The sequence below is a fragment of the Drosophila nasuta genome, chromosome X (genome assembly GCF_023558535.2).
Source record: "Drosophila nasuta strain 15112-1781.00 chromosome X, ASM2355853v1, whole genome shotgun sequence".
Classification (NCBI taxonomy): domain Eukaryota; kingdom Metazoa; phylum Arthropoda; class Insecta; order Diptera; family Drosophilidae; genus Drosophila; species Drosophila nasuta.
Window position 1 is genome coordinate 5035608 of NC_083459.1, and position 27074 is coordinate 5062681.

The 27074-nt window shown below is 42.0% G+C and overlaps 6 protein-coding genes across 9 annotated transcripts; 4 read left to right on the forward strand and 2 right to left on the reverse strand.

The window, feature by feature from the left end:
- The first annotated feature begins 231 nt into the window (after positions 1–231).
- LOC132796083 (high affinity copper uptake protein 1) lies at positions 232–8917 on the forward strand. 3 transcript variants are annotated; one of them, XM_060807119.1, is made up of 7 exons: positions 232–337; positions 863–972; positions 5537–5634; positions 5690–5841; positions 5903–6150; positions 6871–6900; positions 7609–8917. In XM_060807119.1, the coding sequence occupies exons 3-7, from the start codon at positions 5583–5585 to the stop codon at positions 7808–7810; spliced, it is 684 nt and encodes a 227-aa protein (XP_060663102.1). In that variant the 5' UTR covers positions 232–337; positions 863–972; positions 5537–5582; the 3' UTR covers positions 7811–8917. The 3 variants fall into 3 exon arrangements, with proteins under 3 accessions (XP_060663102.1, XP_060663104.1, XP_060663103.1); XM_060807120.1 differs by having other exon boundaries at positions 264–541; XM_060807121.1 differs by lacking the exon at positions 6871–6900 and having other exon boundaries at positions 233–337.
- Positions 8918–9288: 371 nt separating this feature from the next.
- Positions 9289–16006, reverse strand: LOC132796068 (luc7-like protein 3). 2 transcript variants are annotated; one of them, XM_060807098.1, is made up of 6 exons: positions 15660–16006; positions 14402–15435; positions 13863–13939; positions 13270–13775; positions 13127–13202; positions 9289–10342 (listed from the first exon to the last, which is right to left on the reverse strand). In XM_060807098.1, the coding sequence occupies exons 1-4, from the start codon at positions 15759–15761 to the stop codon at positions 13633–13635; spliced, it is 1356 nt and encodes a 451-aa protein (XP_060663081.1). In that variant the 5' UTR covers positions 15762–16006; the 3' UTR covers positions 9289–10342; positions 13127–13202; positions 13270–13632. The 2 variants fall into 2 exon arrangements, with proteins under 2 accessions (XP_060663081.1, XP_060663080.1); XM_060807097.1 differs by having other exon boundaries at positions 13127–13775.
- Positions 16007–16547: 541 nt separating this feature from the next.
- Positions 16548–19691, forward strand: LOC132796053 (DNA replication licensing factor Mcm6). Its single transcript, XM_060807083.1, has one exon. The coding sequence runs from the start codon at positions 16673–16675 to the stop codon at positions 19136–19138; it is 2466 nt and encodes an 821-aa protein (XP_060663066.1). The 5' UTR covers positions 16548–16672; the 3' UTR covers positions 19139–19691.
- LOC132796088 (NADH dehydrogenase [ubiquinone] 1 beta subcomplex subunit 8, mitochondrial) lies at positions 19339–20266 on the reverse strand. Its single transcript, XM_060807126.1, has 3 exons — positions 20070–20266; positions 19767–19996; positions 19339–19704 (listed from the first exon to the last, which is right to left on the reverse strand). The coding sequence occupies exons 1-3, from the start codon at positions 20152–20154 to the stop codon at positions 19492–19494; spliced, it is 528 nt and encodes a 175-aa protein (XP_060663109.1). The 5' UTR covers positions 20155–20266; the 3' UTR covers positions 19339–19491.
- A 258-nt stretch (positions 20267–20524) lies between these two features.
- On the forward strand, positions 20525–24627 carry LOC132796067 (fumarate hydratase, mitochondrial). Its single transcript, XM_060807096.1, is given in 6 exon segments — positions 20525–20722; positions 22946–23083; positions 23146–23346; positions 23410–23973; positions 23975–24215; positions 24285–24627. Coding segments are annotated over 6 exon segments (1497 nt in total). The 5' UTR covers positions 20525–20632; the 3' UTR covers positions 24548–24627.
- An 83-nt stretch (positions 24628–24710) lies between these two features.
- On the forward strand, positions 24711–26672 carry LOC132796065 (probable fumarate hydratase, mitochondrial). Its single transcript, XM_060807095.1, has 5 exons — positions 24711–24954; positions 25009–25152; positions 25210–25413; positions 25466–26270; positions 26343–26672. The coding sequence occupies exons 1-5, from the start codon at positions 24853–24855 to the stop codon at positions 26600–26602; spliced, it is 1515 nt and encodes a 504-aa protein (XP_060663078.1). The 5' UTR covers positions 24711–24852; the 3' UTR covers positions 26603–26672.
- Positions 26673–27074: the final 402 nt, after the last annotated feature.

Below are 27074 nucleotides of genomic sequence, written 5' to 3' on the forward strand. Positions count from 1 at the left end.
CGATATGACATAATTAATGCACAAATATTTAAATAATTGGATATTTCTTTCGTAGCAAGGTGAGCATTTATTGAATGAACGCATTTCAACGACACTTTGATTTCCTGCCTGTCAATATATACGATAATTACCAATCGATAATATGAAATCGACAGCGCGCCAGTGCTAAGTACAAATCTATTTTCGACATAAAATAGCACATTTTGAACTACAGCTTGCGGTCACGCTAGCCCCTGATTTAGTTTTCTTTATTTAATCGTGCGAATAAGTTGTCTGCGGGCGGACGTGCGCATTTTTTTGTTGGTTTCATAAATAATCGCAAATACGGCAAAAATAAGTAAATAAATGCAGAATTGTAAAATAAACAGCAACTCAATTGCAGCCAGATAATGCAACGAAGTCCTACATAACTGTTCAATGCAACCCATATCGCAGTGCAAACATGTGTGATTAAATAACCGAAGTCTCCTTTGGACAGTGCATTTTGTGTTAAATAATTGTATTTTTTTCTTTTATGTTTTGTTGCGCGTACCACACAAAAGTGAGCACCAAAACCGTGTGTGTGAAAGCATTAACAGTAAAGATTGACAACAGTTTGTTATGCTAATGAAAGTAGAGATTCCCTCTCTCGTTTCGTTCCTGAGCAAAACAGCTGTTCTTATTGTGCATCTCTATGCAAGTAACAGCAGCTTCCATTAATCGGGAGAAAGTGAAACGTCAAAGTGACAGAGTGACCGACATCAACTACGATTAAACCACATCATTGGGTTGTGTGTGTGTCTGTGTTTGACTGTCAATCAATCTGGCATTTGTGTTGTTTTTTTGCTTAATTAATTTGATTTTGAAATGGTATCTGTTACAGCTTTGCACACATTCCGTTGGAGTTGTTGTACCCGGCACATTTGTTAGTTGCATTCACAGTTGCAGTTGTGTATGCAATAAATAATCGCATCAAGTGCAGCAATAAACAATGTAAGTACAATGTAGTCTACAACAAGAACAATGTGTAATTGATTTGTAGTTTTTACTTTCTGTCCACACACAAATACACACACTTGAACACTTATCATCAATAATATAAAAGAACGTGCGAAGACCTGTTTATCAGTTGGGCTCGCTCGTTAATCAGACGATTCGCCATTTAACACTTGCATACACACGCACACATATATATATGTATGTGTATGTATATCAATGCTATTTATGCGTGCGTATGTGTGTCATGCATTGTTGATATTAATATGCATAGTCAAGCACGTTAACCGCCGTCGCATCTGTTCGCATTCCGAATCTTATTGATCGATTTCGAATTTAGATCGAATCGTGTAATATTTGCAATTGTCTCGAAACTCATTTTTCTTTTGTGCGCTTACTGTGACGTAACGCACACACGTACGCTTAAGAGCTGCCCCTATCCCTGCCTCTTTGGTGTTCCTCAACCTGTTTCAGCAATTCAACCAAACGCACTCACAAACACACACATAATTGCTCACACAGTCTCCGCCGTCAGCTGGCATTCGCTCGCTCTCTCACTCGTTAGGACTGCGAGCAGTGTTTGCACATCAAAAAATAACAGAAACAATTCATTTTTGCATTGCGATGCAACAGATCCAAAAATATTAAATTTAACGTTTTTAAAAATTACAAGACACTTGTGATTAATGTAGTTTAAATAATTTGCACTTATAGATACAAATATGTATATACATACACTTGTATGTTGCATTAGCAATGCTGTTTATCCATAATTGATAATTGTGAGCGCTTGTGCATGTTCGCCATCTTTGATTCTCTTACGTTTCCCTTTCACATAACGGCACAGCCGAGTTGCCATATCAACGAATAAAGCACACAATAATGTTGCTAATGGCTGCTAAATGATTGTGTGTCCAGCTGAAAGCGAAAGTCTTCAGCTACAGCCAAGATGTGAGAGAGAGGGAGAAGAAAAGACAAACGAACATGTAAAGTGGAATTGCAAAATCAAAAGACAGCTGCTGATCTTTGCAACTGGCACGATGTTGAACGGGGTGGAAAACAGTGTTGCCCAATCGTCACTGTGGGTCACCGTTCAGTGTTGGCAAAGTATAGGGGAGTCCCCCCAACATATACCACGTAATATGCAGTAATTAGTTGGCAGTAGGTTTTGTTTTGGTATTTTGCGCAATTCCAATTCTCAATTATGCTTTGCTTTTTAATAGTTATGCAAGTCGAAAATCAAGAAAATACCAAAGCTAAGAAATGAATGCGAAAAAGTCTGATCGTAAACCGAAGTCGATTTGGCAGGAGTTGAGTTGCGAGAAATCCAAATGACGATACCATCGATCAAAATGATTTGCCCAAGAAGATTGTTGAGCGTGCCATGAACGTCTTAAGTCAATCAAGCTCTTGATTTGGGCAGAAATACTGAAATACAGGTGTTGAAAATCTTTATTTGAGGGACAGTTGCCCGCGATGTTCCTTGAGTATATGTATACTTGTTACGAAATTAAGCATTTGATCACGCTCGCCATTGGCTATTTTCGCAAGCAAGGATTTAGCGTTAAAATTCGTCTAGATCGTTCAAGCTATGATGGCTATATCGAGGAGTATCGTCAAGCCACATTGATGCATTGCGAACTGCATCCAAGCATTGTGAATACCCAATTTCAATCGGTAGCTTGTCAGCAGGGCGCCTTACCCAAGACGGTCCTTCAAGAGAAGCAGCGCTATGTGCAATCCCGGTCTCAATTGTTTTAAGGAGGGTGCCACTAGCATTCCCATTTAGGAAATACCCGACATCAATTAACTCCATTGCCGATCCATAATCAATACCAATTCAGGAAAATGTCCCTGAGATGCCGATCTAGTTAAGCTTAAGTCGAGCTTTGTTTCAATATTACGTCTTCGTAAAGCTAGGTGCTTCTTAGAGAACAGTGAAGGCCCGCGATGTATCCTATTATTATGGGGTTAATAAGTATGCCATGGATGGCACAGAACAGGCAGCATACATTGTCTCTTTTTCAATTGTCGGCTTTTCAATACGGCTGGCAGTGCCAGAACACGTAAGCGCTATTACCAACAGCTAATGCGTCAAATGGATCTCCGAGCAAAGCAATTAACGGTGTGATTTCATCTAGTCATGATTAAAGCTTTGTATCAACAGGTGTCTGTAGTGATTTCCTTAGCGAGCAGCTGAGGACTTGTTAACTCGACTATATTTCAATTTATAAAATACATCAAACTTTGCAGTCTAAAGAGTAAGAACGAAGAGGCTGTAATTACTTTCTAGAGCTACTAAATTTTGCAATAAGTTTTAAGTATTTAAAAAAAAAAAATTAAATTTGGTTAGCTTTAAGTCATACCCACTTATCTATAGCTAACTTATACTGGTTGTTTGATTCGATTTGTTTTGTGTCTTGTGTGCAGCCAGTTGGGTGAGTTGGCACTTTCAAGGTGAACGTCTTATGCGCGCCCGTTATTTGGTAGTTGGCTCTTAGCGGTGGGGTCAGTGTTTGGCAGCAGCTAAAAAATGTTTTTAGAATTGAGGGCCTGTACTTAACTCGATTTGCCTTATCTTAAGCAGCACAGCAGAAATTCCAAAAAAAGAACCTCAGCTGCTTTTTATTGCGGTTCTTTGTTAGAGTGAGAGATAGACGCTTATAATTATTATAAAGTATGTGTGTTGCGAGACTTGTTTTTTGTATGTTTGTTTTATAGACAGTACGCTCTCTTGTGGTTAACCTGGTCAGTTTGAATTGCTATCATCACATTAAATGTGGAACGCGAATCGCAGCTCGCAACTCGTTTCTTATTACTGGGTAAATACGTGCCTTCCTCTCTTCCTCTCCCGCGGATACCCGGATATATGGCGGCAAGTCGTGTGACTCGATCGAAAAAGCAGGGGAGATCGGAGGAGGGGCAAGCAAGTCGACATACTGAGTATTTGAATTTCCCCAGAAACTCATTATAGCGTTGACTTCTATGTACATACTTGTATGTACATGCAATGTGAAACGATCTGACAATCTGTTTCTGCAATTGTTTTCAACGATCGTTGATTAAGTCAAACCATGTAGCAGGTTATCTGGTCCGATCGCAACAGAGTGAGATACGTAGTATAGCATATTTATGCTGAAATCACGGTTCCCATTCATTTGTTCGTTACCCTCGCTGATTGTGCACTACACATGCACTACAACCAACCATAGAGAACTACAGGGAGAAAACCCTCTCTAATGCACCTTATCAACGTTCAGTGTCGTTTGCTGTCTTTATGTCTGCTTTTCTGTGATATGCACGAACCGCAAAACAACACGATGAATTCCCCCGATTATTGCTGTTGTCGTTATTATTATTATTGTAGTTGTTGTTGTTGTGGTTGTTGTCGTAACTACCCACAAACAGATACACAACTCAACTGAAACAAAGAGGCTTCCACGCCCAAATTCCTCACTTGCGGTTGATCAAACTCTAATTTATGTCCGCCAACTGGCATTATCACATAGAATGCATATTTTTCGATATCTAAAGCACAGTCGAAAAAGTGAACTGCTTCGGGGATTACATTCGTGCAAAACTTATAACAAATTATCCAAATATATCCTTTACCAAATCTCAACATAACCTCAAAGTGCGGTGAGTCAGTGAAGTTCTTTTTCACTGTTCCCAGAGTAATTTACATTGTTATTATTATTTTGAAACTGTTATATGGTAATAGTTTAACAGTGTTCAATAAAACTTCAAATTTGTGATACAGTATAAGAAAATGCTAAAAAAAAAATTGCAATACACAAAATTGTACTTTTTGAAAAGATTTATATGTTTAAATTTGGAAACTAGATTAATCAATGTAGTTAAAATTGAACCTTCAGCAATGCCAAGTTGAAATGAAATGATATAACCTTAAGTATGAATGCACATGCTTAAAAATATCAAAAATAAATGGTTTGTGGAGCGGTTAATAAATATGTATTTTATTAATGCATAGAAGAAGTAACCTCAAATCTCAGCGAATTGATATCATCATATGCATAAAGTCCAAGTGCCATAAATATTTTACTTGAGTTGAAGATTGCCGAGCAATTTGCCAGCATCATAATCGATTTGTGAGGTTGGAATGAAGCTGGATGGAAGCTGTCGCTGACGCCCCTCCAATGAGTTGAATGAGGCAGGCAAACACGCTTCGCAATGCTGAGAATTTCATTAAACTTCATTCGAGCTGCAGAAAATGCGTACAGCAGTAGTACAGGGGAATGTGTGACCTTTATTATAATGGTGTGGAATGGGCAAAGAGATAATGGGAGCATTTGGGAAAGTATTCCGCGATTGAGCGGCGGGTGAAAGGTGTGTGTGTGTGTGCTGTGCTGCTGAGTCAGGGCAGCAGTCATTGAATGATTGACTTTCTAGTCTGACAGCCAGCTGTGCAATTGATTGGGGCTGGGTCCCATGAACCCACAAAGTGCCTTCCATTTCTCTACCTTTTGTGTGTGCTCCATTTTTGATTTAATTGTTTTGTTGTTACCAATTTGGCACTTAACTTTCACTATTCGCCACACAGATATACAAATAATAAAGGGATCCCGCTTCCGTAGCATACAGTCGAAATGGACGCACATGCTCATCACGCACACCACGCCCACGCAGATCCCAATGTTGGTGAGTAATCCTATTCGCTCGCTACTCGCAACCCTCTAAACACTTTTTCCCACAGAGCTGATTGATCATTCCTTGCACATGATGGATTCAACGACGGCGAGTCCACTACTGGTGACGCCACACGCTGATCCCGATATGAGCATGCATGCGCATCATCATCATGCTGGTGGCACAGGCACCGGAATGGAGCACATGATGTCCATGGCGGTAAGTCCCAGTTGCCTCTCCTAAGTATCTTTGCTTTATTGAAACGTTTTGACAATTGCAGTTCCACTTTGGCTACAATGAGACCATATTGTTCTCGTGGTGGCACATCGAAACAGTGGCTGGTCTCGTTGGCTCCATGATCGCTATTTTTCTGCTGGCGCTGCTCTATGAGGGTCTCAAGTACTATCGCGAATATCTGTTCTGGAAGACGTACAATCTGCTGGAGTATCGCCCGGTTACGGGGCCGCAACGCAATCCCGAAGCACCCCGCATGCCCCCTGCAGCTGCCGCAGCGCCTTCACCCGTGCAGTGAGTATCAACCCTGGCTATGCGCCGGCCCTGGACATGCTCAAGCCCTGGCCTTGATGTTTGTCGTTAAATTTGCTGCTTCAGTTTCTTTTTTTTGCATGTCCTTTCTATATTTTTGAATTAGTTTGCTCATGCTGTCCGTCGTTCTTTATGTAAATATTAATGCTAATGCCTTTATTTCTCTCATTTTTCTCTTCTTTCTATTTCGTTTTCGTTGCCGTCTTTATCGCCCTCTTGTGTGTATCATTCGCAACAATATCGCAAAATACGCTTTCCGCTCGCTCGTTCGCTCGATCCAACGTCATCTGTACCATAATCACAACAAATAATATATTTATATATCGCGCATTCATGTAAATTTTCATCATTATCTTCTATACATAACACAACACTCGGCTGTACAAAATCCAAAACAAAATCAAAAACAAAACCACCAAAATAATAATCTCTAATTATAATTATAACACTATTATTGATATTGTTGATTGAAAACAATAACAAAATATCGCGAAACCTTGCAAAAATACGCTTACAAATTGATAACGATAACGATAACAATTTGATATTGATCTCCCCCCTCCTAAATCTATCTGTATTTCGTACACTCACACACACACACACACACGCAAACAAACAAACGCAACCGTTCCGTTTACCGTTACCGTTACTGCTTCCTGTGTTACCGTTACCCGTTACCTGTGCCCACGCCACGCCCTTCAGATATGTTGGCGAAGTTGTGCACAAGCAACCGTAAGTATGCCAAGAGTCCAGAACCACGTAACGCATCCTACATACTATGTACTATATGTTTATAAATGTGCACATACAATACAAATTCTATAAATACATATACATACATATATACATAAGTCAAGTGTGTCCGTTTGCAGCCGAATGTGTGGCGCCATCTGTTGCCCGTTATCCGATACTCCAGACAGCCGTCAGCTGTGCACTTCCTCCCCCTCCTCCACCAACCCAGCAATTAATAATAATTATTAGCATACTAATTATGTAGATGTAGTTTATTGCACTGTGAATCTTAAGTTGTACACAAAAACGTAATTAGAATATTTAACACTTGCACTAAGTATCTAGTTTCGCGTGAAAGAAATGATATGGCAATTGCAGGCCTTGCATATAACAGCAACACACCTGTGACGTCACAGCTGCAGTCGCAATGCACATTCCACTAACTCAAGCACAACTGCTCCTCTCGTGCTCGTGCTTTTATGCACAAGTTAAACTCGATACACGTATCGATATCGATAACTTGATGGCTTGCATGCGCAATGCGCAAAATGTTTAAACCCGTTTATTGCAGGCAGTCCAACATTGTTGTTTGTTTAATTGTTAAATTTCCGTTCATGTTTTCGTCTTTTAAAATGGGGAAAATTGCACAATTTCAACGTCCTTTTTTGTTATGGTATCCTAATGAAATCTATTTGAACATTTGAACAGACCGACGATGCTGTCCATCAATCATTTGTACCAGACGCTGCTGCACGTGCTCCAGGTGACGCTATCCTTCCTGCTCATGTTAATCTTTATGACATACAATGTGTGGCTCTGCCTGATGGTTGTGCTGGGCGCTGGCATTGGATATTTTCTATTCTGCTGGAAGAAATCGGTCATTGTCGATGTGACGGAGCATTGTCACTAGCAGCGAACTACCAGGGACACAGATAACAACACAACCAGGGAGCCGTTCATCCACTCCAGCCAGCTGTGTCTCACAGATGAAGCATCGCCATGAGAGCAGCGAAACGGAGCCAGAAAAGACAAACAAAACAGAACTGGAACTATAACTGGAACTGGAAACGCCTAACAACTGAAAACTGGAAAGCTGAAGTTATCAGTGTAACGCTGAATAATGCCGCATTATCTCGAAATGTCAACAATCCAACACACACACACACACATATGTAAACACAGCAGCATACACACATACACATTTTTAGGTATCAACGTATTTTTTTTTATCAGTGCAAAAAGCATTTGCCAGCGCACTCAATTTTTATATACCACACCACACACAACAAACTGTGAATTTTTTCAAAAGGATATTTCTAAAACTGTATACTTACTGTATACACTACAGCGCTTTGGGCACACATTTAATGCCAGCATCATACTTTTTTGAGGTTAAGTTTCAAAAGTGCAAAAGAACAAAATTCAATAATTTTTTAAGTTGCCCAGCAAATATTGTAAAAATTGTATAAAAGAACAAGAAAAATAGGGAAAACAAACTAAAACTAAACAGTGACATTGTTATTAGTTCTCAAAGTAAGTTAGTAAAAGCAAAAACAAACAAATTTCTCAATTTGCTCAACATCTTTTTACTTTTTGTATTGATTTTTTTTTCTTTCAACATCAATATTATTATTATACTTATACTTATTTTATACAAAAAAACAAAAAAAAACTGTTAATAAATGCAATTTTTTATTTAAAATATATATATATGCATGCATATATATTTGATATTATATTCGCAGAAGACATAATTTTGCAAGTATTTGGCAATTAATTTCTTAATTTTGCTTTCATAGATGTTGAAAATTCCGGTTTGAACATGATTTTGACTACCGAAATTGATATAAGCATGCATAGATTATGGAAAGTTGTAGATATTAAATATATATATATATATATACAGAAAATGCAAAAAAAAAATGCTACAGTTAATGGCAACAAAAAATTATACTACTTATAGTACATAATGAAAATATACAAAATAAATATATACAATTGCTAAAAGAAAATCCAATTTAAAGTCTTTTTTTCTTCTACATCAAGGAATTTTTGGGAAAAACAGTGAATCTCTAGATCTTCAGAAAGGACGAGAGCAATATTATTGTTCTTTTGCAACAATACATAATCTTGAAATATCCAGGTTTCCAATCTCTGTTTCAACATTTGCCTGAAGCAATAAAATTTGTTTTCCACTAATTTAATGCCTCAATTCATTCAGAAATGTCGCTTGCAGTTCCACATCATTGGGTTAAGAAATTGAAATTTGAGATTTAGTTGAAATTGGAGTGTCGATTACCATGCCGTACCACATGTCGTATGAGTAATAATATTATTACATTTTTCATCCGCCCCGTTAACAAGAAAAAAACTCCGTTTTTCGTTTTTTTTGCAAATTTTGCAAATGGCTTTTATCTTTTAAAATTGTTGTTTTCATTCGTTTTATGCGTTTGGTTTTTTTTATTAGAAAATTATTGCGAGTCTCAAATTGAATGTTATTAATATTATTATTATTATTAATTGTAAATGTAGGTTATATATGTAATAATTAAAAACTTGCTTTACATGACTACATTTGTTGTTTGTTTGTTGGTTGCTTGGTTGTTGTTGTTGTTAATAAGTTGTTGTTTTATTCGTGTATGTTTACTTATGTTTTTTTTCTGTTGTATGCGAATTAAAATAAAACTAAAATATTTTTACTAAATACATAACGAAAGGCGGGTGTGCGACGCGTTATCCTTCACAAACGCGGAAGATCAATGAACAAAAAATAAATAAACAAGAAAAAAGAAAAGAACAAAAGAAAAAGAAGCGCAATCGACGCATCGACACACTGCAAATCGATATACAAACATATCGATAAACAAAATGCGTGTCCATTGTGTATGTTTAGTGTTTGTGAAAGATACTACGATGCCAATTGAATAAAATAGATATATAGTATATATATAAATATATATAACAATTGTTGTTGTTGTTGTTGCGATGTTGATGTGTCTTCGTGAAAACAGACAGATAAAGGCAGAGGAAGCAATATATAGGATAAGATACACACGCATACAAGCATATATAGTATACATATATGTATATGTATATGTACCACATATGCGTGTGTATATGTATAGAGATAAAAGGAGAGCAATTGAAATTCACCTCGTATCTCATGCGGTTATTACAGTTAACATGAGTGTGGTAATCGTTACGATGTGAGCCTGTCACTCGCTACGCGCCGCGCCGTCATTCCTTACTCGCTATTCGCTACTCGTTGCTTGTTGCTCGTTACTCGTTACTGGACACGTCGACACAGTATTCGTCTGTTTTGAAGAAACATTACTGGGTGTTGTGGGCATAGAAGTTACCTGCAGATATTCTTTCCGCATCTCAACACACACACACATCTTTTTTTGTTTGGGCCTCGCTTCGGTTGCCGTCACGACGATTCCTGCAATGTTTGGAGAGAAAAGCATGAGTACACAAGATGGCGGCATTGCAACACACATGTATGTTTATCGATAACAATCGCCCAAAGTGTAAGCTAACCCAACCCCAGCTGTGGGAGATATCAACTCAAGTGAACTGTTTTTGGTTTATTGTTGTATTTCTTTTTCTTTTCTTTTTTTTTCATTTAGGGATAGTATTTTTGAGAGTAGTATGTATGAGAATAAAGATACGAGTAAGATTGTTACGAGATCAGCTCGAATGTCGTAAGTAGAGTTACGTTTACTTTTACATAGAGTTATCCAAAACATTTCGTGAGTACAAAAACCAAATTGAATTGATCCCCCGAAAACAAGAAATAAAAACAAAGTAAGAAGCAGAGCGTGGGCTAGGCAAAAAACTCAAACTAAATGCTTATCATTGTCGATTTACCATCGCTGTAATTACCTGTAAAGGCGTTGAAGATGTTGCGATGTTACACATATTACACATTAAGTACTACAGAGCAGGGGAGTTTTTAAGTTTTGGGACTGGGAGTTATTAGTGGGTTGATTCGAAAAATAAAACAAATGAAATAAGTATAGATTATCGTGTTATCGATTGTCTGCATTACTTGCTGATCACTCCTAATTTAAAAAAAGCATAAATGAACAAAATTGATTTTCTTTCGTTTTGATTTCAAATTGCAATTACCTCGTCTCATCTTCATCATTCTTCATCAGCTTTTGTCGCTTTGTCGATAACCGAATTTATCGATCACTGCTTCAGTTCGCATTGGGTATTTTTGCAGTAATTCATTTGGTATTAATTATGTATGTATGTACATGGGAAAGTACAACAGCAATAAACATGAAGCCAAATTCGGCATAGCCGAAGCGTGTATGCGCTTTCCAAGCAATTTCGAAATTCAAATGAAAAACAAACTATTTACTTTATGCTTGCAGAACTTTTGGAGAGCGCATAAATATTAGTTTGTAAGAAAATGTACCTGAGTCGCGAGAGCCGGTTTTAATCTGGTAGGATTTCTTTTTTTTTGTGTTTTTGAGGAAAGAGAAGGCCTACTACATAGACTACAAGAGAGATTCACACAGAGATACGAGAGTATAGTAGATATAGAGCGAGATTTGAGTTAGAAAGTGAAAGTATAACGGTGAGAACGACTTCGTAACCTCTGGGAGAGGAAACGGGAAATTAAGCTGGAGTGGATTTGGAGTTGAGAGGGGGTTAAGGTTAGGATGGAGGACTTAGGAGCCCTGATCCAATGGACGCGAATCCCTGATGTCAAAATCATTTCAAAATAAAATAAAAAAAAAAACCCTGCCCGTTGCGCGGTTTAAAAACAATGGAGAAAAAACACCACAAAGCACATGCCATTCCCATGCATAAAGGCGATCGATCTGTGTATGTGTGTTCATTGTTTTTGTTTTTGTTTTTTTCATTAAGCTAGATCATAATAATGGTATGTTTGGTGTATGCTAGATGTGGTATAAATACTTAACAAATTCTGGTAGCTTGTTTCAATAATTATTGTAGTTGTTGTTGTTGAGGTTAGTTTTGATTTGAGTCGAGTTGAGTTGAGTAGAGTTTTAAATACCTGGTAACAATCAATTGAATTGCTTATCTCCAATAACAAGTACAAGTACGAGTACAACAAGGACACACACCTTTTCGTTTCCCATCGTTCAGTGAGTATTATTTATCTGTATATGTGTTTGTTTGTGTGTGTGTGTGTGTGTGATTCATTTATACAAAGGTGTTTTTGTGTAGGTGTAGTTTTCGGAGGTAGAGAGAGAGAGAGGGAGGAGGGCAGACGAGGTTGCGAGTTGATCACCATTAACCATCAGTCGAATGTTCACAAAATTCAACTAACCTGATTCCATAACGTTTATGTTTACGCACTTTTCTCCTCATTTCAATACGGCAACCGTTCCTAACCCTGGGTATATGGTAACGGTAATCGTAACCGTAACCGTAACCGTAACGGTAACGGGTACGAGTTTCGGTCTGGGTCCCTGTTTCGTTTCCGGTTCGGTTCGGTTTGTTTCGTTTCAGTTGCTGTCTTGTCAAGTTACGGGTTTTGTGCAATCCATGAGACTTTAGGGAACCTGTTCCGCATTAGATTATTTAAATCTCATTTCTTTCTCAGATATTTAATGCATTGATTTATCCATAGTCATAACATATTCGAATGGACAGAAAATAGTCGTAGACCAATTCTTGTTTAAGAGAATTCATAATAGAATTTAGATAAATTGCTGCGCAATCGATTTTTCTTTTAAAAAAGAAATACAACGGAATTGGAATACTCTTAGATTAGTGACAGCTTGGCTTCAATTTAAACCGGAACAGGCTCCGCATAGATCTCGTGCAACTCTCTATTCTACAAGTACAAATGTAGCTCGGTGTATGTGTGTGTGTGTGTGAGGTGCATCTGTGTGTGTGCGTCTATATGATGTGGTTTTTAAGGGGGGGAGAAGGAAAGTTTGTGTTTCAGTTTCAGTTTTGTATCTCTTTCATTGTGGGGGTTTTCTTTAGACTTTTAATTTAGCAAGCGTTAGAAAGCCTTTTTTGTGCCTGTCTGAAATATATATACACATGTATATATATGTATATATATATAGATTGTCATATTGGACTACGAGTACGTGTGTACGGCGTGTTCGAAAGTAGAGTGAGAGTAAGAGTAGAGAGTAGGTAGGTAAGATTTGCTTTTTATATAGTAGTAGTGGGGGGAGAAGGAGGAGGAGATGGGTTTTAGGGTACCGAGATTATATTGTGTTCAACTCACCTCCAATCGCATATTTGATTTATTGGTAAGCTCACATGTGTGTGTCCACATGTGCCTTCTACATTTTTAAGCCTGTCTGAATTTGTTTTTTTTTTTTTTATAGTATTATTGAAATGTGTTATATTATTATTGTTTTGGAGTACCTCGATGCTGCATGGAGACAGAGACAGGGGTAGCGCGTGACGTTTTGGACGTTTACCCGATAGCGAGCGAGAGAGACAGATAGCGAGGGAGCGAGCGAGAGCGCGTGATGTTCTGTTGTGCTCCTCGTTGCGTTGTCGTTGTTGTAGTTCTTAGTAGTGCAGTTGTTGTAGTTGTGTTTATCATTTTCTTTAATTCATTTGATAATTTTTCAACTTTCATTCTCTTTCATTGTTCCACTCTTTGTCTTGTAGATCTCTTTACTTTATTCTTTAATTAGTATTTTGTTTTTCTCCTTTCGTTTTCTTCTTCGTTATATCCATTTTGTTTTGTTTTGTGTTTTGTTTTTTTGGTATCCTCTTCCTCTAGTAACGACTGCGACTGCGGCTGCGACAATGTCGCTCCCGACTATCGTGACGATAATGATTATGCCGACTACGACTGCTGCTGCCGCTGCTGTGGCTCCCGCTACGCGAATACGAATGCCCATGGTGCGACTTGTGGTGATCTGCAAGAGAGAATGAGGAAATACATCAGAATTTGAATCTCCAGTTAGCATCTCCACATCCAAAGCTGTGCCGTGTGCAAAACTTACGATGCCTGCGATCCGAAGACTGTCGACTGTTATTGGGCGCATAGTCACGGCTGCGTTCCCGATGTTCACGTTGATCGCTGATCACCGAATAGAAAGAGAGAGCGAGATTAGTGTTTTGCTTCTTTTTTTTTTTTTAGATATGAAATGAAGCAACATATTTCATCTAATCTTTGCATAGTTTCTACACACTTTTCCTAAGCATCTCTTTACTAACTTTGCTTTATAATTGATCTATCATCCTAACAGAGAAATAGATATTTAATAGAGAAATATATATTTAATAGAGAAATAGATATTTAATAGAGAAATATATATTTAAATTGAAATACCTATTTAAAAATCCCTATAAAAATATCTTGACTTTTTCTACAGTAGTTCAAATTTTTGAATTATAAATTTCGAAATACAAGTACGAACCTTACTTTAAATTTCATTTCACGATCATTTGCTATGACTTTCTAATTCTACGTTAATCTTGATGCTTCTTCCATGTTATTCTCTATAACACATTCATCTACAACTTAAGTATTCTAGCTCACCGTCTATTGTCGTAGTTATTGTGAAAGCGTTGAACGCGATCATCGCGACGCCTTCGCTCGTCCTCCTCGCGTTCCTTTTGCCGCCGCTCGTTGATTTCGGCCACAGCATTGCGCAACTTGGAGTAACCCAAATGCTGTTTCCCCATCAGATGATCCTCGATGCGTTGCTGCGCATCGCCGACAATGAGAAATGCGCCGCAGATTTCACAGACTTTCATCTGTTTCTCGGGCACCTCGTGAGACCAATTCGCTGGCGTTTTGCCCGCGTCTGTTTTAGCATCTGACTTGTCAGCATCGGAGGACGTGGCCGCATCTGTGGATGCTGCAGAATCTGGAGCTGCTGCCGTTGCCGTCGCCGCCGTCGTCTCTTTACTGGACTCCTCCGACGGTTTGGGCGTGCCAATGCTCTCGCTGACGACCGTTTCGTTGTGACTGTTTGAAGCTGGAGTGGCTGCTGTTGTTGTTGATGTAATTGATGCTGGAGTGGTGTTGTTGCTGGCCAAAGCCTCGTCCCCGCTTGGCGTTTCCGTGCCTGGGGCGGACGTGATTGCAACTGGCGGCTGTTGGGGACGCAATTTATGCAATTGCTTCACACTCGCATCATACTGTTGCTGCAACGTTTCCTTCTCCTCCTTCAGCTCCTCACAGATGGTCATCAGATCCTGGGCCTGATCCACATCGCCACGTATGCCCGCCTCCTCGGCCTCTGCCAACAATTTGTGAATTCGTGCATTCAAATTGCTTAGCTGCTCCTCGAATTTGGCTGCTTGTTGTGCCGGCGGTGGCGGATGATCGCGTTGCATCAGTTGCAAACGCTGTTTACCCTTCTGGATCTTGCGATCCACATCGTGCAGCATCACATTGCAAAAGCGTAGAAACTCATCCTCGGTGTGGCGTTTGCGTTGCGAGGGTCGCGCCTCCTCATACAGATGTTTCGCCTCCTCGTCATGGATGCGCACACAGGGTCCCAGATCGGCGCGCGTGTTGATAAACAGATCGTGCGGACAGAATTTCACATTGTAGAATTGACAGAACTGCAACCAAACAATTTAATTAGCTAATGGCAAAGAATTACATGTAATCAAACGTTTGCTTTTGAGTACAACAACTGACAGCGCTCACAGTATTTTTCTTTTTATTTTGATCACCGGCTAAATAGAATGAAATGTCGCAGCCATGCCAAGAATTTCGATTATATCACAAACGAAAGGAGAGCGCTATTGTTCTCCGAATGATTCATGCGCTTCATTACGCTTACCTCTGGATCTTCCCAGTTGACCGCCTGCCCGGCCTCTGAAGGATGCAAATTTCGATTGCGCCCCATTAGCTCATCGAGCATTTGTCTGGCAGCGTCCACCATTTTGTACCTGTGTGTGTGTGTGTGTGAGTGTTGTTGTTGGGGCCTCTACTCTCGTTGTAATTTAAACAAAAAACAGCTCGTTGACAACTGTTGGCAGCTGCTTGGCAAAACGTTACACAGCTCTTATTGTTGCTTGTTTGTTATCACACAATTTGCAAAACGTGGTCCATTAAATTGTTTTGGTTTTTTTTTGCGCGTGTGTATTTCAGATTACACCGCAGAATTGTTGGAATCAATAATAGAGGTGGAGAAACATCGATGGCGCCATCTATCGATGCATCGGTATTTTTTTAAAATCGATTATTTGTACCGATGCCTTGGGAAGCCATATAATAAAATTAACTAATTTAAATAATGATAACCAATTACTATTGTTTTTTTTTATAATATATGCTTTCAAAAGAATTTAATTTTGTTCTTTGGAAAAAAACATAAATAAAACAAAACCATGTTAAAATATAGGACTACAGTGCAGCTTAACAGTTTTAGTATTTTGTGCCGGTGGGTTAACAGTGCTGGCCAGTAGTTAACAGAACATGGCGCGCAAATATCAATTTAATGTTAAGCGCGCTAAAATGTGAATTTCGTCACTCAAATCGTCAAAGCAAATAAGTGGGGATTGGTCAATAATAAAAATAAATAAATAATAAATTAAAGTACATACAGTATGCTGATATGGAAGTTTAACCGATATGCGTAGAAAGTGTAATTGTTAATAGTATTTTATATAGTCAAACAGTATATTTTTAAAAACGATCTACACGAGATCTGTGGTCACTTTGTTCTTGCAAAAAGGCGCGAAAATTGGCAATACACGCAGCTGCCCAACACACAAACGCATCAGCATCAGTTTACATTTTTTTGCATTTACTTATTTATTGCATTCTGTGTAAAACAAACAAACGAACGAAATGGATGTTGCGGATGCACAAATTGGTCAGCTGCGCGTTAAAGACGAGGTGGGCATCAGGACACAAAAGCTGTTCCAAGACTTCCTCGAGGAATTCAAAGAGGATGGCGAAATCAAATATACGCGTCCCGCTGCCAACTTGGAATCGCCCGATCGCTGTACGCTCGAGGTGAGCTTCGAGGATGTGGAGAAATACGATCAGAATCTGGCCACCGCCATCATTGAGGAATACTATCATGTGTATCCATTTTTGTGCCAATCCGTTTCGAACTATGTGAAAGATCGCATTGGCCTCAAGACCAATAAGGATTGCTATGTGGCCTTCACCGAGGTGCCGACACGCCACAAAGTGCGCGATCTAACCACCTCGAAGATTGGCACCCTCATCCGCATCTCCGGCCAAGTGGTGCGCACACATCCCGTGCATCCGGAGCTGGTGTCGGGCACATTCATGTGCCTCGATTGCCAGACCGAAATACGCAATGTGGAGCAGCAGTTTAAGTTCACCAATCCGACTATTTGTCGCAATCCCGTCTGCTCGAATCGCAGACGCTTCATGCTCGACGTGGAGAAGTCGCTGTTCCTTGACTTTCAGAAGATACGCATACAGGAGACGCAAGCGGAGCTGCCACGAGGTTGCATACCGCGTGCCGTCGAGATCATCTTGCGCTCGGAGCTAGTCGAAACGGTGCAGGCAGGAGATCGCTATGATTTCACCGGTACGCTCATTGTGGTGCCCGATGTCAGTGTGCTGGCGACGCCCGGCACCAAAGCGGAAATGGGATCACGGCACAAGCCCGGCGAAGGTGCCGAGGGTGTCACCGGTCTGAAGGCGTTGGGTGTGCGTGAGCTCAACTATCGCATGGCATTCCTCGCGTGCAGTGTGCAGGCGACAACCGCACGCTTTGGCGGCACCGATTTGCCCATGTCCGAGGTGACAGCGGAGGATATGAAGAAGCAGATGACCGATGCCGAATGGCAAAAGATCTATGAAATGTCCAAGGATCGGAATTTGTATCAGCATTTGATTACCTCACTCTTCCCATCCATCTATGGCAACGATGAGGTGAAACGTGGCATTCTGCTGCAGTTGTTTGGTGGCGTTGCCAAGACCACCACCGAGAAGACATCGTTGCGTGGCGATGTCAACGTGTGCATTGTCGGTGATCCCAGCACGGCCAAGTCGCAGTTCCTCAAACAGGTCTCCGACTTTTCGCCCCGTGCCATCTACACATCGGGCAAGGCATCCTCGGCAGCGGGTCTAACGGCGGCTGTGGTGCGCGACGAGGAGAGCTTCGACTTTGTGATCGAGGCGGGCGCCTTGATGTTGGCCGACAACGGCATCTGTTGCATCGACGAGTTCGATAAGATGGATCAACGCGATCAGGTTGCCATCCACGAGGCCATGGAACAGCAGACCATTTCGATAGCTCGCGCCGGTGTTCGTGCCACGCTGAATGCGCGCACCTCCATTCTGGCGGCAGCCAATCCCATCAATGGACGCTACGATCGCTCCAAGAGTCTGCAGCAAAACATTCAACTGTCGGCGCCGATTATGTCGCGTTTCGATTTGTTCTTCATACTGGTGGACGAATGCAACGAGGTGGTGGACTATGCCATCGCCCGTAAGATTGTCGATTTGCACTCGAACATCGAGGAGTCGGTGGAGCGTGCCTATACCCGGGAGGAGGTGCTGCGCTATGTGACCTTCGCGCGACAATTCAAACCGATCATCGGCAGCGAAGCGGGCAAAATGCTCGTGGAGAACTACGGACATTTGCGACAACGTGACACGGGCTCGGCGGGACGCAGCACCTGGCGCATTACGGTGCGTCAGCTGGAGTCCATGATACGCCTGAGCGAGGCGATGGCCAAGCTGGAGTGCTCCAACCGAGTCCTGGAGCGTCATGTGAAGGAAGCCTTCCGCTTGCTGAACAAATCGATCATACGCGTCGAGCAGCCGGACATCCATTTGGATGACGATGAACAGCGCATGCTGGGGGAGACAGATGATGGCATTGAGCATGACATTGATATGGAGAACAATGGTTCGGCGGCCAACATTAACGCCGACGACTTGGACAACTCGGCAAGCGGAGTGCAGAAAAAGAAATTCACACTCTCATTTGAGGACTATAAGAATCTGTCCACGATGCTGGTGCTGCACATGCGTGGCGAGGAGGCGCGCTGTGAGGTCGAGGGCAGCGATACGGGCATGAAGCGCAGCGATGTTGTCACCTGGTATCTGGAGCAGGTCGCCGAGCAAATTGAGAGCGAGGATGAGCTTATTTCACGCAAGAACCTTATCGAGAAGTTAATCGATCGTTTGATCTATCACGATCAGGTCATAATACCGCTAAAGACATCGAATTTAAAGCCACCGGGCAAGGGAACACATGCCGCCCAAGATGATGAGCTCGAGAACGATCCGCTGCTCGTCGTGCATCCCAACTACATTGTGGAATGAGCGTCATCCTCATCATCATCATCGTCGAACCACAATCATCTCATATCTCATTTTTTTTTGCTTTCATTCAACTTATTACTCTCCCTAAGTTAAGTTTAGTTGTAATACGTTTTAGGCTAAACATTGTGTAAGTTTAAGTATTCATTTTGTATGCTGTTTTCAAAATTTTTTGTAATAAATACAACATTTGCTGCTTCTAATCCCTTCAGATAGACTTTTTTCCTTTAATTGGTACGTTGTTGATAAATTGCCTAATTGGTTAACAAATATGAAGGCGCGCATCAAAACATGAAATGACAAATCGTTAGCAAAGCCTCATCCTCATTCCATTCCCATCCTTCCAGTCCTGCCGTTTAACGCTCAAAAGTGTAGTGTTTGACGCCATCGGCGGGATATTGCTTGGCGGCAACGGGGCGATACATTTTCTTGTCCTCCAGCCAGTAGTAGAGCGCCAGGCAGCCGGACATCACGCCCAGGAAGGTGAGGAAGTAGTAGGAATTGCTATAGCGTGGCTGTTCCGCCTGTGAGTAACGATCCTCACTATACAGATCATGATCAACAGACACCTACAAATAAAATCATTTAATTGGAAGATTGGCAAATTGGAAAGTGTAAATGCGATACTCACGGGCTCATTGAAGTTACGCTTGTGCTCGGGGTAATCGTAGGGATAGTAGGAATCCTTGTTCTCGACGCCAAGACCGCCGCCCACCTTGGGATAGTCACCGTAGCCCAAGCCATTGTCCGCATATGGTTTGTACTCCTCGGGCAGCAGATAGTATTTCTTGGCAGCCGCATCGCGCTCCTTTTGCGTCTTGGGATATGGGGCCGGAGTGTAATCCTTATTCCAGCCGGCAACTGTTTGTGTCGAATGCAATTTACAATTTATTTCAAAAGTTACGTAAACAACACACAAACAACAGCTACTTACGATTGCGCGCAATGTGGAGCGACAGTCGTGGATTGGTGGCGCTCAGTTGCTTGGCCAAGCACAGAGATTTCATTAACGCTGACATTCTGGCGGCGATGGCTTTGTTGACTTTTCAATTTCCCGAAATTTTTGTACGCGCACTAAACGATTCGCTTGCCTCAAACAGGGAATTCGGCAGACAGCTTGCAAAACAGCTGTTACCTAGTGATGGGCGATAAACGATAAGAAAATAAATGTCGTTATAGCTGTTGTATTTTAATATTAGGCCTACTTGCTATTTAAACGAATTTACAATTGTTAATTTTTTTTGTTTTAAATGAAACAAATTGTGAATATTTTATTTAAATTTTTTTGTGCAAACTCAACCAAATTATGCACGATGAGTGTCTATCGATATGCGCGCTTGAATTGTTGTGCAATCGCCTATCGAGCTTTTTTTGTTTTTGTTGTGTTGCCTCTGCCTGGTCCGCTAGTTCTGTGGGGCGAGTGAAATATACGCGGCTTTATTTCCTTTGGCAAATTTGCTATAGTTAACTACTGTTTGAAATAATAACAAAATAAAGATGGTGTTACCTCTATTGCAACGCTCCACGCTACGCGGCGTGCAACAGCTGAGCAAGCCATGGGCGAGTGCTACCTGCAGTCTTCGTTTGGTAAGGAACTTTATATCGTGGGATATTTATGTGTGACGCTTATGTAATTGTTTTGCATTTCTCTTTTGGCCTGCACTTTTTACTGATGGCAGTGAAATAAAACAGCACATCGCCTTTAGACAGGCTTCTTGAATATATATTAAAAGTTGCAGATATAGATAGAGTTACATATAGAATTCTGTGCTGCCGGCATTTCGTAATCACGGTGTCACCTGAGAAAAAATCATTTTTCTTTGAGAATTGGAGACTCGGCTAATAGGAGTCGCATCAACAAGTCTTTTCAGCTGCACAAACATTGGAAAGCTTTGTATTCCAGTCAGAACGATTGGCGAGTCCCATAAGCAAATGCAATGGCAAGCAGTGCAACTCCCATTTATCTGCAAGCAGTGCTTCTCTAGCAGTAATTATTTAAGTACTTTACTGGCTAATATGTCGATCAATCATGTTGCCGGCTCTAATTAATTAAGAATATTTAAAATGATATCACTCCGATTTAGAAATTAAGTGTTGTGTTACGAAACTGCCGGCTGATGGATACTATATTACGAATGTGCCAAGCCCACATTCAATTTGGTCAAATAAGAATTCTTTGAATGAGAATTTAGTTAGATTTTTTGTATGACACTTGAAGACTTATTTGTGTTAGTTGCTAATTGTTTATTATATTTATTTCGTGCGTTTTGGTAGACGGTTTCTTTGTTCTTGATTTTTACAATTTGTTCGTAATAAAAAAAAAATAGATTTCTCGCACTTTCAACTAATAAATGGCAATGACCAACTGCCAGTTGATAGCAATAATGAAAAATGCAATCAACCGGCACTCATTCAAGTTTTGCCATATTAAACCGGTTAAATAATATTATACGAAAAACAATGTTCTAATTGCAAAAGGATCGTCACGTATGCATGTGTGTACACACAACCGTATGCATGTGTGTGCGTGCAAGTGCGAGACGCTTAACCTACTGTCCACAACACAACACAACGGTTAGCATCCACTTACTACCGTTTCTGATTAATTGTTGCTGTCGCTGCTTCTGTTTCTGTCGCACTTGCTTTGCTTAATCGCGCCTCTTTAGCTTAACTGTGGCATTTATTAGTTTGCCTTTTAGCACTTGCTTGTGGATCGCGTGTATGTTTGTGCTTTTATATGTATGTACATACACAAGTACTTATGAATATTTATGTATGAGGTCTTGTAAAGTGGGATTCTAAAATACATTCACACACACACGCGTTCATACATAAGTGCGCAAAATAAAACGCGCAATCACTGCTATTCACACACACACACACATGCAGCTTACCTACAGGCTGAGCAGAACTAAAATCGACCCCCATTGGTCGTCTTAGGTGGTTTGTGTCTTGGCTTCAACGCACTTCGTTCACTCTACAGTAGGAGATTAAACTTGTAAATTTCGCAAAGAATTTCATAGAGATAAGTACAAATTATTAAAGAAAATGTACAATTCAAATGTATTCATATAAAAGTATTATTATTATTAAGAAATTACCAGCAATTATAAAGTGCGGGTAATTTTTGCTTTGTGTTAAGCAATAGCTACAATGGCCTTCTGCTTAAAATCTGTTTTATAATATGAGATAACTTAAATAGGTTTTTACACTAATTCTAGTTATGTACAGTAAGGATAAACTTATATGCTGTTGTAAAAGTTTATGGGCTTAAGGAATTGGATAGTTGTGGTTATATTCATAGGATCTAATATTTCTTCTAAAGTTTTTTGGAGGAATTTATGTCTATGTTCAATGTAGGTAGGGCATTCAAGGAATATGTGAGATATGGTGAGGTTAAGGTTACATTGTTGGCATAAAAGTATACAATCTGATTTGCATTATTTCATTGACTCTATTACTTAATGGGCTTGTAATGTGGTGTAGGTGAGCCAAGAGTCTCGCTGGCCGGCGCTGTCTGGCTGCCTGGCTGTTTGGCTGGAACAGGCTTTACTTGTTGAGCTTGCTCTTTCGGGTGTCGAATCAGCGGCAGCAGTATTTTTGTATTTTATGGCCGCGACCGTCAGCAGCAGATAAGCAACCGCCTCGCAACATTCACCCAACAGCCAGCGAGCAGAGCGGAGCAGTGGATTCATATCATCTCCACAGCGCTTTAATTACGACATCCCCCCACAATGGTCGCGTTTTTCAAAAACTCTCCCACTCTTGTCCAGCACATTGAATATTAAACCGATTTCATTTGCTTTGCAGGCCTCATCATCGCAAGAGTTTCGCGTGGAGAGCGATACATTCGGTGAGCTGAAGGTGCCAGCTGATAAATACTATGGCGCCCAAACGATGCGATCCCAGATCAACTTCCCCATTGGCGGACCAACGGAACGCATGCCCGTAAGTGATGAACACATCCAATCCTCTGCAGCTGTCAGCTGTTTAACCATCTTGGATTGCAGAAACCCGTGGTGCAGGCCATGGGCATCCTGAAGAAGGCTGCCGCCGAGGTGAACAAGGAGTTTGGACTCGACCAGAAGGTCAGCGAGGCCATCTCCAAGGCCGCCGACGATGTCATCTCCGGCAAGCTCTACGACGATCACTTCCCGCTGGTCATCTGGCAAACTGGCTCCGGCACCCAGAGCAACATGAACGTCAACGAGGTGAGTCTCTCTCTCTCTCTAGCTATCATCATACAGGAATTTCAAGTATAATCTCATTGACAGGTCATCAGCAATCGTGCCATCGAACTGCTGGGCGGCAAGCTGGGCTCCAAGACGCCCGTGCATCCCAACGATCATGTAAACAAGTCGCAGAGCTCCAACGACACCTTCCCCACGGCCATTCACATCTCCGTTGCCCTCGAGCTGAACAACAACCTCAAGCCCGCCATCAAGATACTGCACGATGCCTTGGCTGCCAAGTCGAATGAGTTCAAGGACATCATCAAGATTGGACGCACGCACACCATGGACGCCGTGCCGCTGACACTGGGCCAGGAGTTCGGTGGTTATGCCCAGCAGTTGGCCTACGCCCTGGAACGCATCGATGCCTGCTTGCCGCGTGTCTATGAGCTTGCCTTGGGCGGCACAGCCGTCGGCACTGGTCTCAATACCCGCAAAGGCTTCGCCGAAAAGTGTGCTGCCAAGATCGCCGAGCTCACCAAGCTGCCATTTGTCACAGCGCCCAACAAGTTCGAGGCGCTAGCTGCCCGCGATGCCATGGTCGAGGTGCATGGTGTCCTTAATACCATCGCTGTTAGTTTGATGAAGATCGCCAATGATATACGCTTTTTTGGGCTCGGGACCACGTTGCGGTCTCGGTGAACTCTCGCTGCCAGAGAACGAGCCGGGTAGCTCCATCATGCCGGGCAAGGTGAATCCCACACAGTGCGAGTCGCTGACAATGTTGGCCGCTCAGGTGATGGGCAACCAGGTGGCTGTGACTGTTGGCGGCGCCAATGGACACTTTGAGCTGAACGTGTTCAAGCCTCTGATTGTGTCGAATGTGCTGCGCTCCATTCGTCTCCTGTGTAAGTTGGCATTCATTGACAATTGTGGTCAGTTTGCTTTAATCTCCGTCTCTCTCTCTCTCTCTTTAGCTGATGGCAGCCGCACCTTCACCGCCAACTGCGTGGATGGCATCCAGGCGAACAAGGATCGCATTGCCAAGATCATGAACGAGTCGCTGATGTTGGTCACCGCCTTGAATCCACACATTGGCTACGACAAGGCCGCAAAGATTGCCAAGACAGCGCACAAGAATGGCACCACGCTCAAGGAGGAGGCCATCAATCTGGGCTATTTGACCGAGCAGCAGTTCAACGAATGGGTGCGTCCCGAGCAGATGCTGGGACCCAAGTAGGCGACGACTCACATCCTCCGAACACCAACTCAACTTTGTCCTCTTTTCACCAACATAATAAAAAGCTTAAAACAACCAAATGAGTTAAAGGCTACTTTGTTTAGGATTCAACTGTTACTTAAGGGCTCAAAGTAGGCCACGTTAATTCATCCAGCTTCCGCTTGAGGAGCTTCACATTTGTTCACTTTTTTCGTCAATCGTCAAAAGTTGCTCAACTAAAAAGCTAGAAAAAGAATTATTGAAAAATATTATAAAATTTTAAAAGAACGAAACTTTACTTTTGATTCCTTTCCTTTCCTTTCGAGATGTTGCGCGGTTCATTGATGTTTCTGCAGACGCAGCACAAGCTGTTCACCAACAGCTGTCGTGGCGTCACCAGCACAATGGTGTTGCATGATAAGGGCAAGGTAAGACAGCGTTCACTCTTAGGAGCAACCTAAACTCGCTTCTGTTCACTCTAGAACGGGGGCAAGGGCGAGGGAAAGTTTCGCGTGGAACGCGACACATTCGGAGAACTGAAAGTGCCAGCGGACAAGCTTTATGGCGCCCAGACTATGCGCTCGGTGATCAATTTTCCCATTGGCGACATTGGCGAACGCATGCCGGTAAAGTTTGTTGCAATCCTTTTTCAGTAACTCTGCTTCATAGCTGAACTTCTGCAGATGCCGGTTATCCAAGCAATGGGCATTCTGAAGAAGGCTTGCGCCGATGTGAACAAGGAATTCGGCATGGATGCCAAGCTGTCGGATGCCGTGTCCAAGGCCTGCGATGAGGTCATCACCGGCAAGTACTACAAGGAGGGACACTTTCCGCTGGTCATCTGGCAAACGGGATCCGGCACCCAGAGCAACATGAATGCCAATGAGGTGAGTGCAATCTTGAATCAGGAGCCAGCTCATCTTAATTCTCCTTACTTAGGTCATCAGCAATGCTGCCATTAAGGAAATGGGCGGCGAACTGGGCTCTAAGAAGCCGGTGCATCCCAACGATCATGTGAACAAATCGCAGAGCTCCAACGACACCTTTCCCACGGCCATACACATCTGTGTGGGCATGGAGCTGAATGAGCGCCTCATGCCCGCCATTACGCATCTGCGCGATGCCCTCGAATGCAAGTCCATCGAGTTCAAGGACATCATCAAGATCGGTCGCACCCATGTCATGGACGCCGTGCCGCTAACATTGGGCCAGGAGTTCAGCGGTTATGCCCAGCAGTTAAGCTATGCCCTGGATCGCATTGATGCCTGCTTGCCGCGTGTCTATGAGCTTGCCTTGGGCGGCACAGCCGTCGGCACTGGCCTCAATGCACCCAAGGGCTTCGATGTGAAAGTCGCTGCCCGCATTGCCGAGCTCACCAAGTTGCCATTTGTGACGGCGCCCAACAAGTTCGAGGCGCTGGCTGCCCGCGATGCCATGGTCGAGGTGCATGGCGTCCTTAATACTATTGCTGTTAGTTTGATGAAGATTGCCAATGATATACGCTTCTTGGGCTCGGGACCACGTTGCGGTCTCGGCGAGCTGATGTTGCCGGAGAACGAGCCGGGTAGCTCCATTATGCCGGGCAAGGTGAATCCCACACAGTGCGAATCTATGACCATGTTGTGTGCCCAGGTTATGGGCAACCAGGTGGCTGTTAGCATTGGTGGCTCCAATGGGCATTTTGAGCTGAACGTCTTCAAGCCCTTAATTGTGTCCAATGTGTTGCGCTCCTTGCGCTTATTGGGTGAGTTTCACTTGATTCCTGTTCTATGATCCAACTTTGATTTGATTGCATATTTTTTTGTTTTGGGTGCAGCCGATGGCAGCGTCAACTTTAGCAAGAACTGTGTGGAAGGCATTCAGCCGAACTCAGAGCGCATTGCCAAGATCATGAACGAGTCGCTGATGTTGGTCACGGCCTTGAATCCACACATTGGCTATGACAAGGCCGCAAAGATTGCCAAGACTGCGCATGAGAATGGCACCACGCTCAAAGAGGAGGCCTTGAAGGAGGGCGTTACCGAGGAGCAATTCAAGGAGTGGGTTGATCCCACTAAGATGCTGGGTCCCAAGTAAATGGCACAATTAAATAGAAATTTTTTTTCTTTTCTCGTTAAAATTTAAATAAAACGCAATGTTGGCAAGCGATATAAAGCAGCGATTAGTAATTTGCGATTATCGATTAGGCACACAAATAATCCATCTAAGTAACACAACTTTACTGCTCAGTAGAGGCATGTCATGCAAATTTGAATTATTGATAATTCAATTATTGATAGAGATAACAAGAAAATCTCTTATATATAACAAAAAATAGTATCCGGTATGTTTTCTTTTAAATTGTTGCATATCTAGCAAAGTGTAACCATGCTTCTAAATATGGAAGCAGTATATTCGGTATATTTTCAACGGCCAATTACGGTCACGCTGGCAACAGCACACAGCTGTTTTGCCACTGTTTGTGAGTTTTCCTTTGTTTTTATTGTTAAATTGATGCAAAATCAATCTTGGTGCTAAAAATATCATTGAAAATTGCAAGTTTTTCGGC

Coding starts and splice junctions, on each gene's coding strand:
- LOC132796083 (XM_060807119.1), top strand. CDS start 5,583: ATGGACGCACATGCTCATCACGCACACCACGCCCACGCAGATCCCAAT. Junction 5,635..5,689: donor CCACGCAGATCCCAATGTTG/GTGAGTAATCCT, acceptor TTTTTCCCACAG/AGCTGATTGATCATTCCTTG. Junction 6,901..7,608: donor GAAGTTGTGCACAAGCAACC/GTAAGTATGCCA, acceptor ACATTTGAACAG/ACCGACGATGCTGTCCATCA.
- LOC132796068 (XM_060807098.1), bottom strand. CDS start 15,761: ATGGTGGACGCTGCCAGACAAATGCTCGATGAGCTAATGGGGCGCAAT. Junction 15,436..15,659: donor TCAACTGGGAAGATCCAGAG/GTAAGCGTAATG, acceptor GTTTGGTTGCAG/TTCTGTCAATTCTACAATGT. Junction 13,776..13,862: donor GTCTTCGGATCGCAGGCATC/GTAAGTTTTGCA, acceptor TCTCTCTTGCAG/ATCACCACAAGTCGCACCAT.
- LOC132796053 (XM_060807083.1), top strand. CDS start 16,673: ATGGATGTTGCGGATGCACAAATTGGTCAGCTGCGCGTTAAAGACGAG.
- LOC132796088 (XM_060807126.1), bottom strand. CDS start 20,154: ATGTCAGCGTTAATGAAATCTCTGTGCTTGGCCAAGCAACTGAGCGCC. Junction 19,997..20,069: donor GCTCCACATTGCGCGCAATC/GTAAGTAGCTGT, acceptor CGACACAAACAG/TTGCCGGCTGGAATAAGGAT. Junction 19,705..19,766: donor AGCGTAACTTCAATGAGCCC/GTGAGTATCGCA, acceptor TTTTATTTGTAG/GTGTCTGTTGATCATGATCT.
- LOC132796065 (XM_060807095.1), top strand. CDS start 24,853: ATGTTGCGCGGTTCATTGATGTTTCTGCAGACGCAGCACAAGCTGTTC. Junction 24,955..25,008: donor TGTTGCATGATAAGGGCAAG/GTAAGACAGCGT, acceptor TGTTCACTCTAG/AACGGGGGCAAGGGCGAGGG. Junction 26,271..26,342: donor GCGCTCCTTGCGCTTATTGG/GTGAGTTTCACT, acceptor TTTTGGGTGCAG/CCGATGGCAGCGTCAACTTT.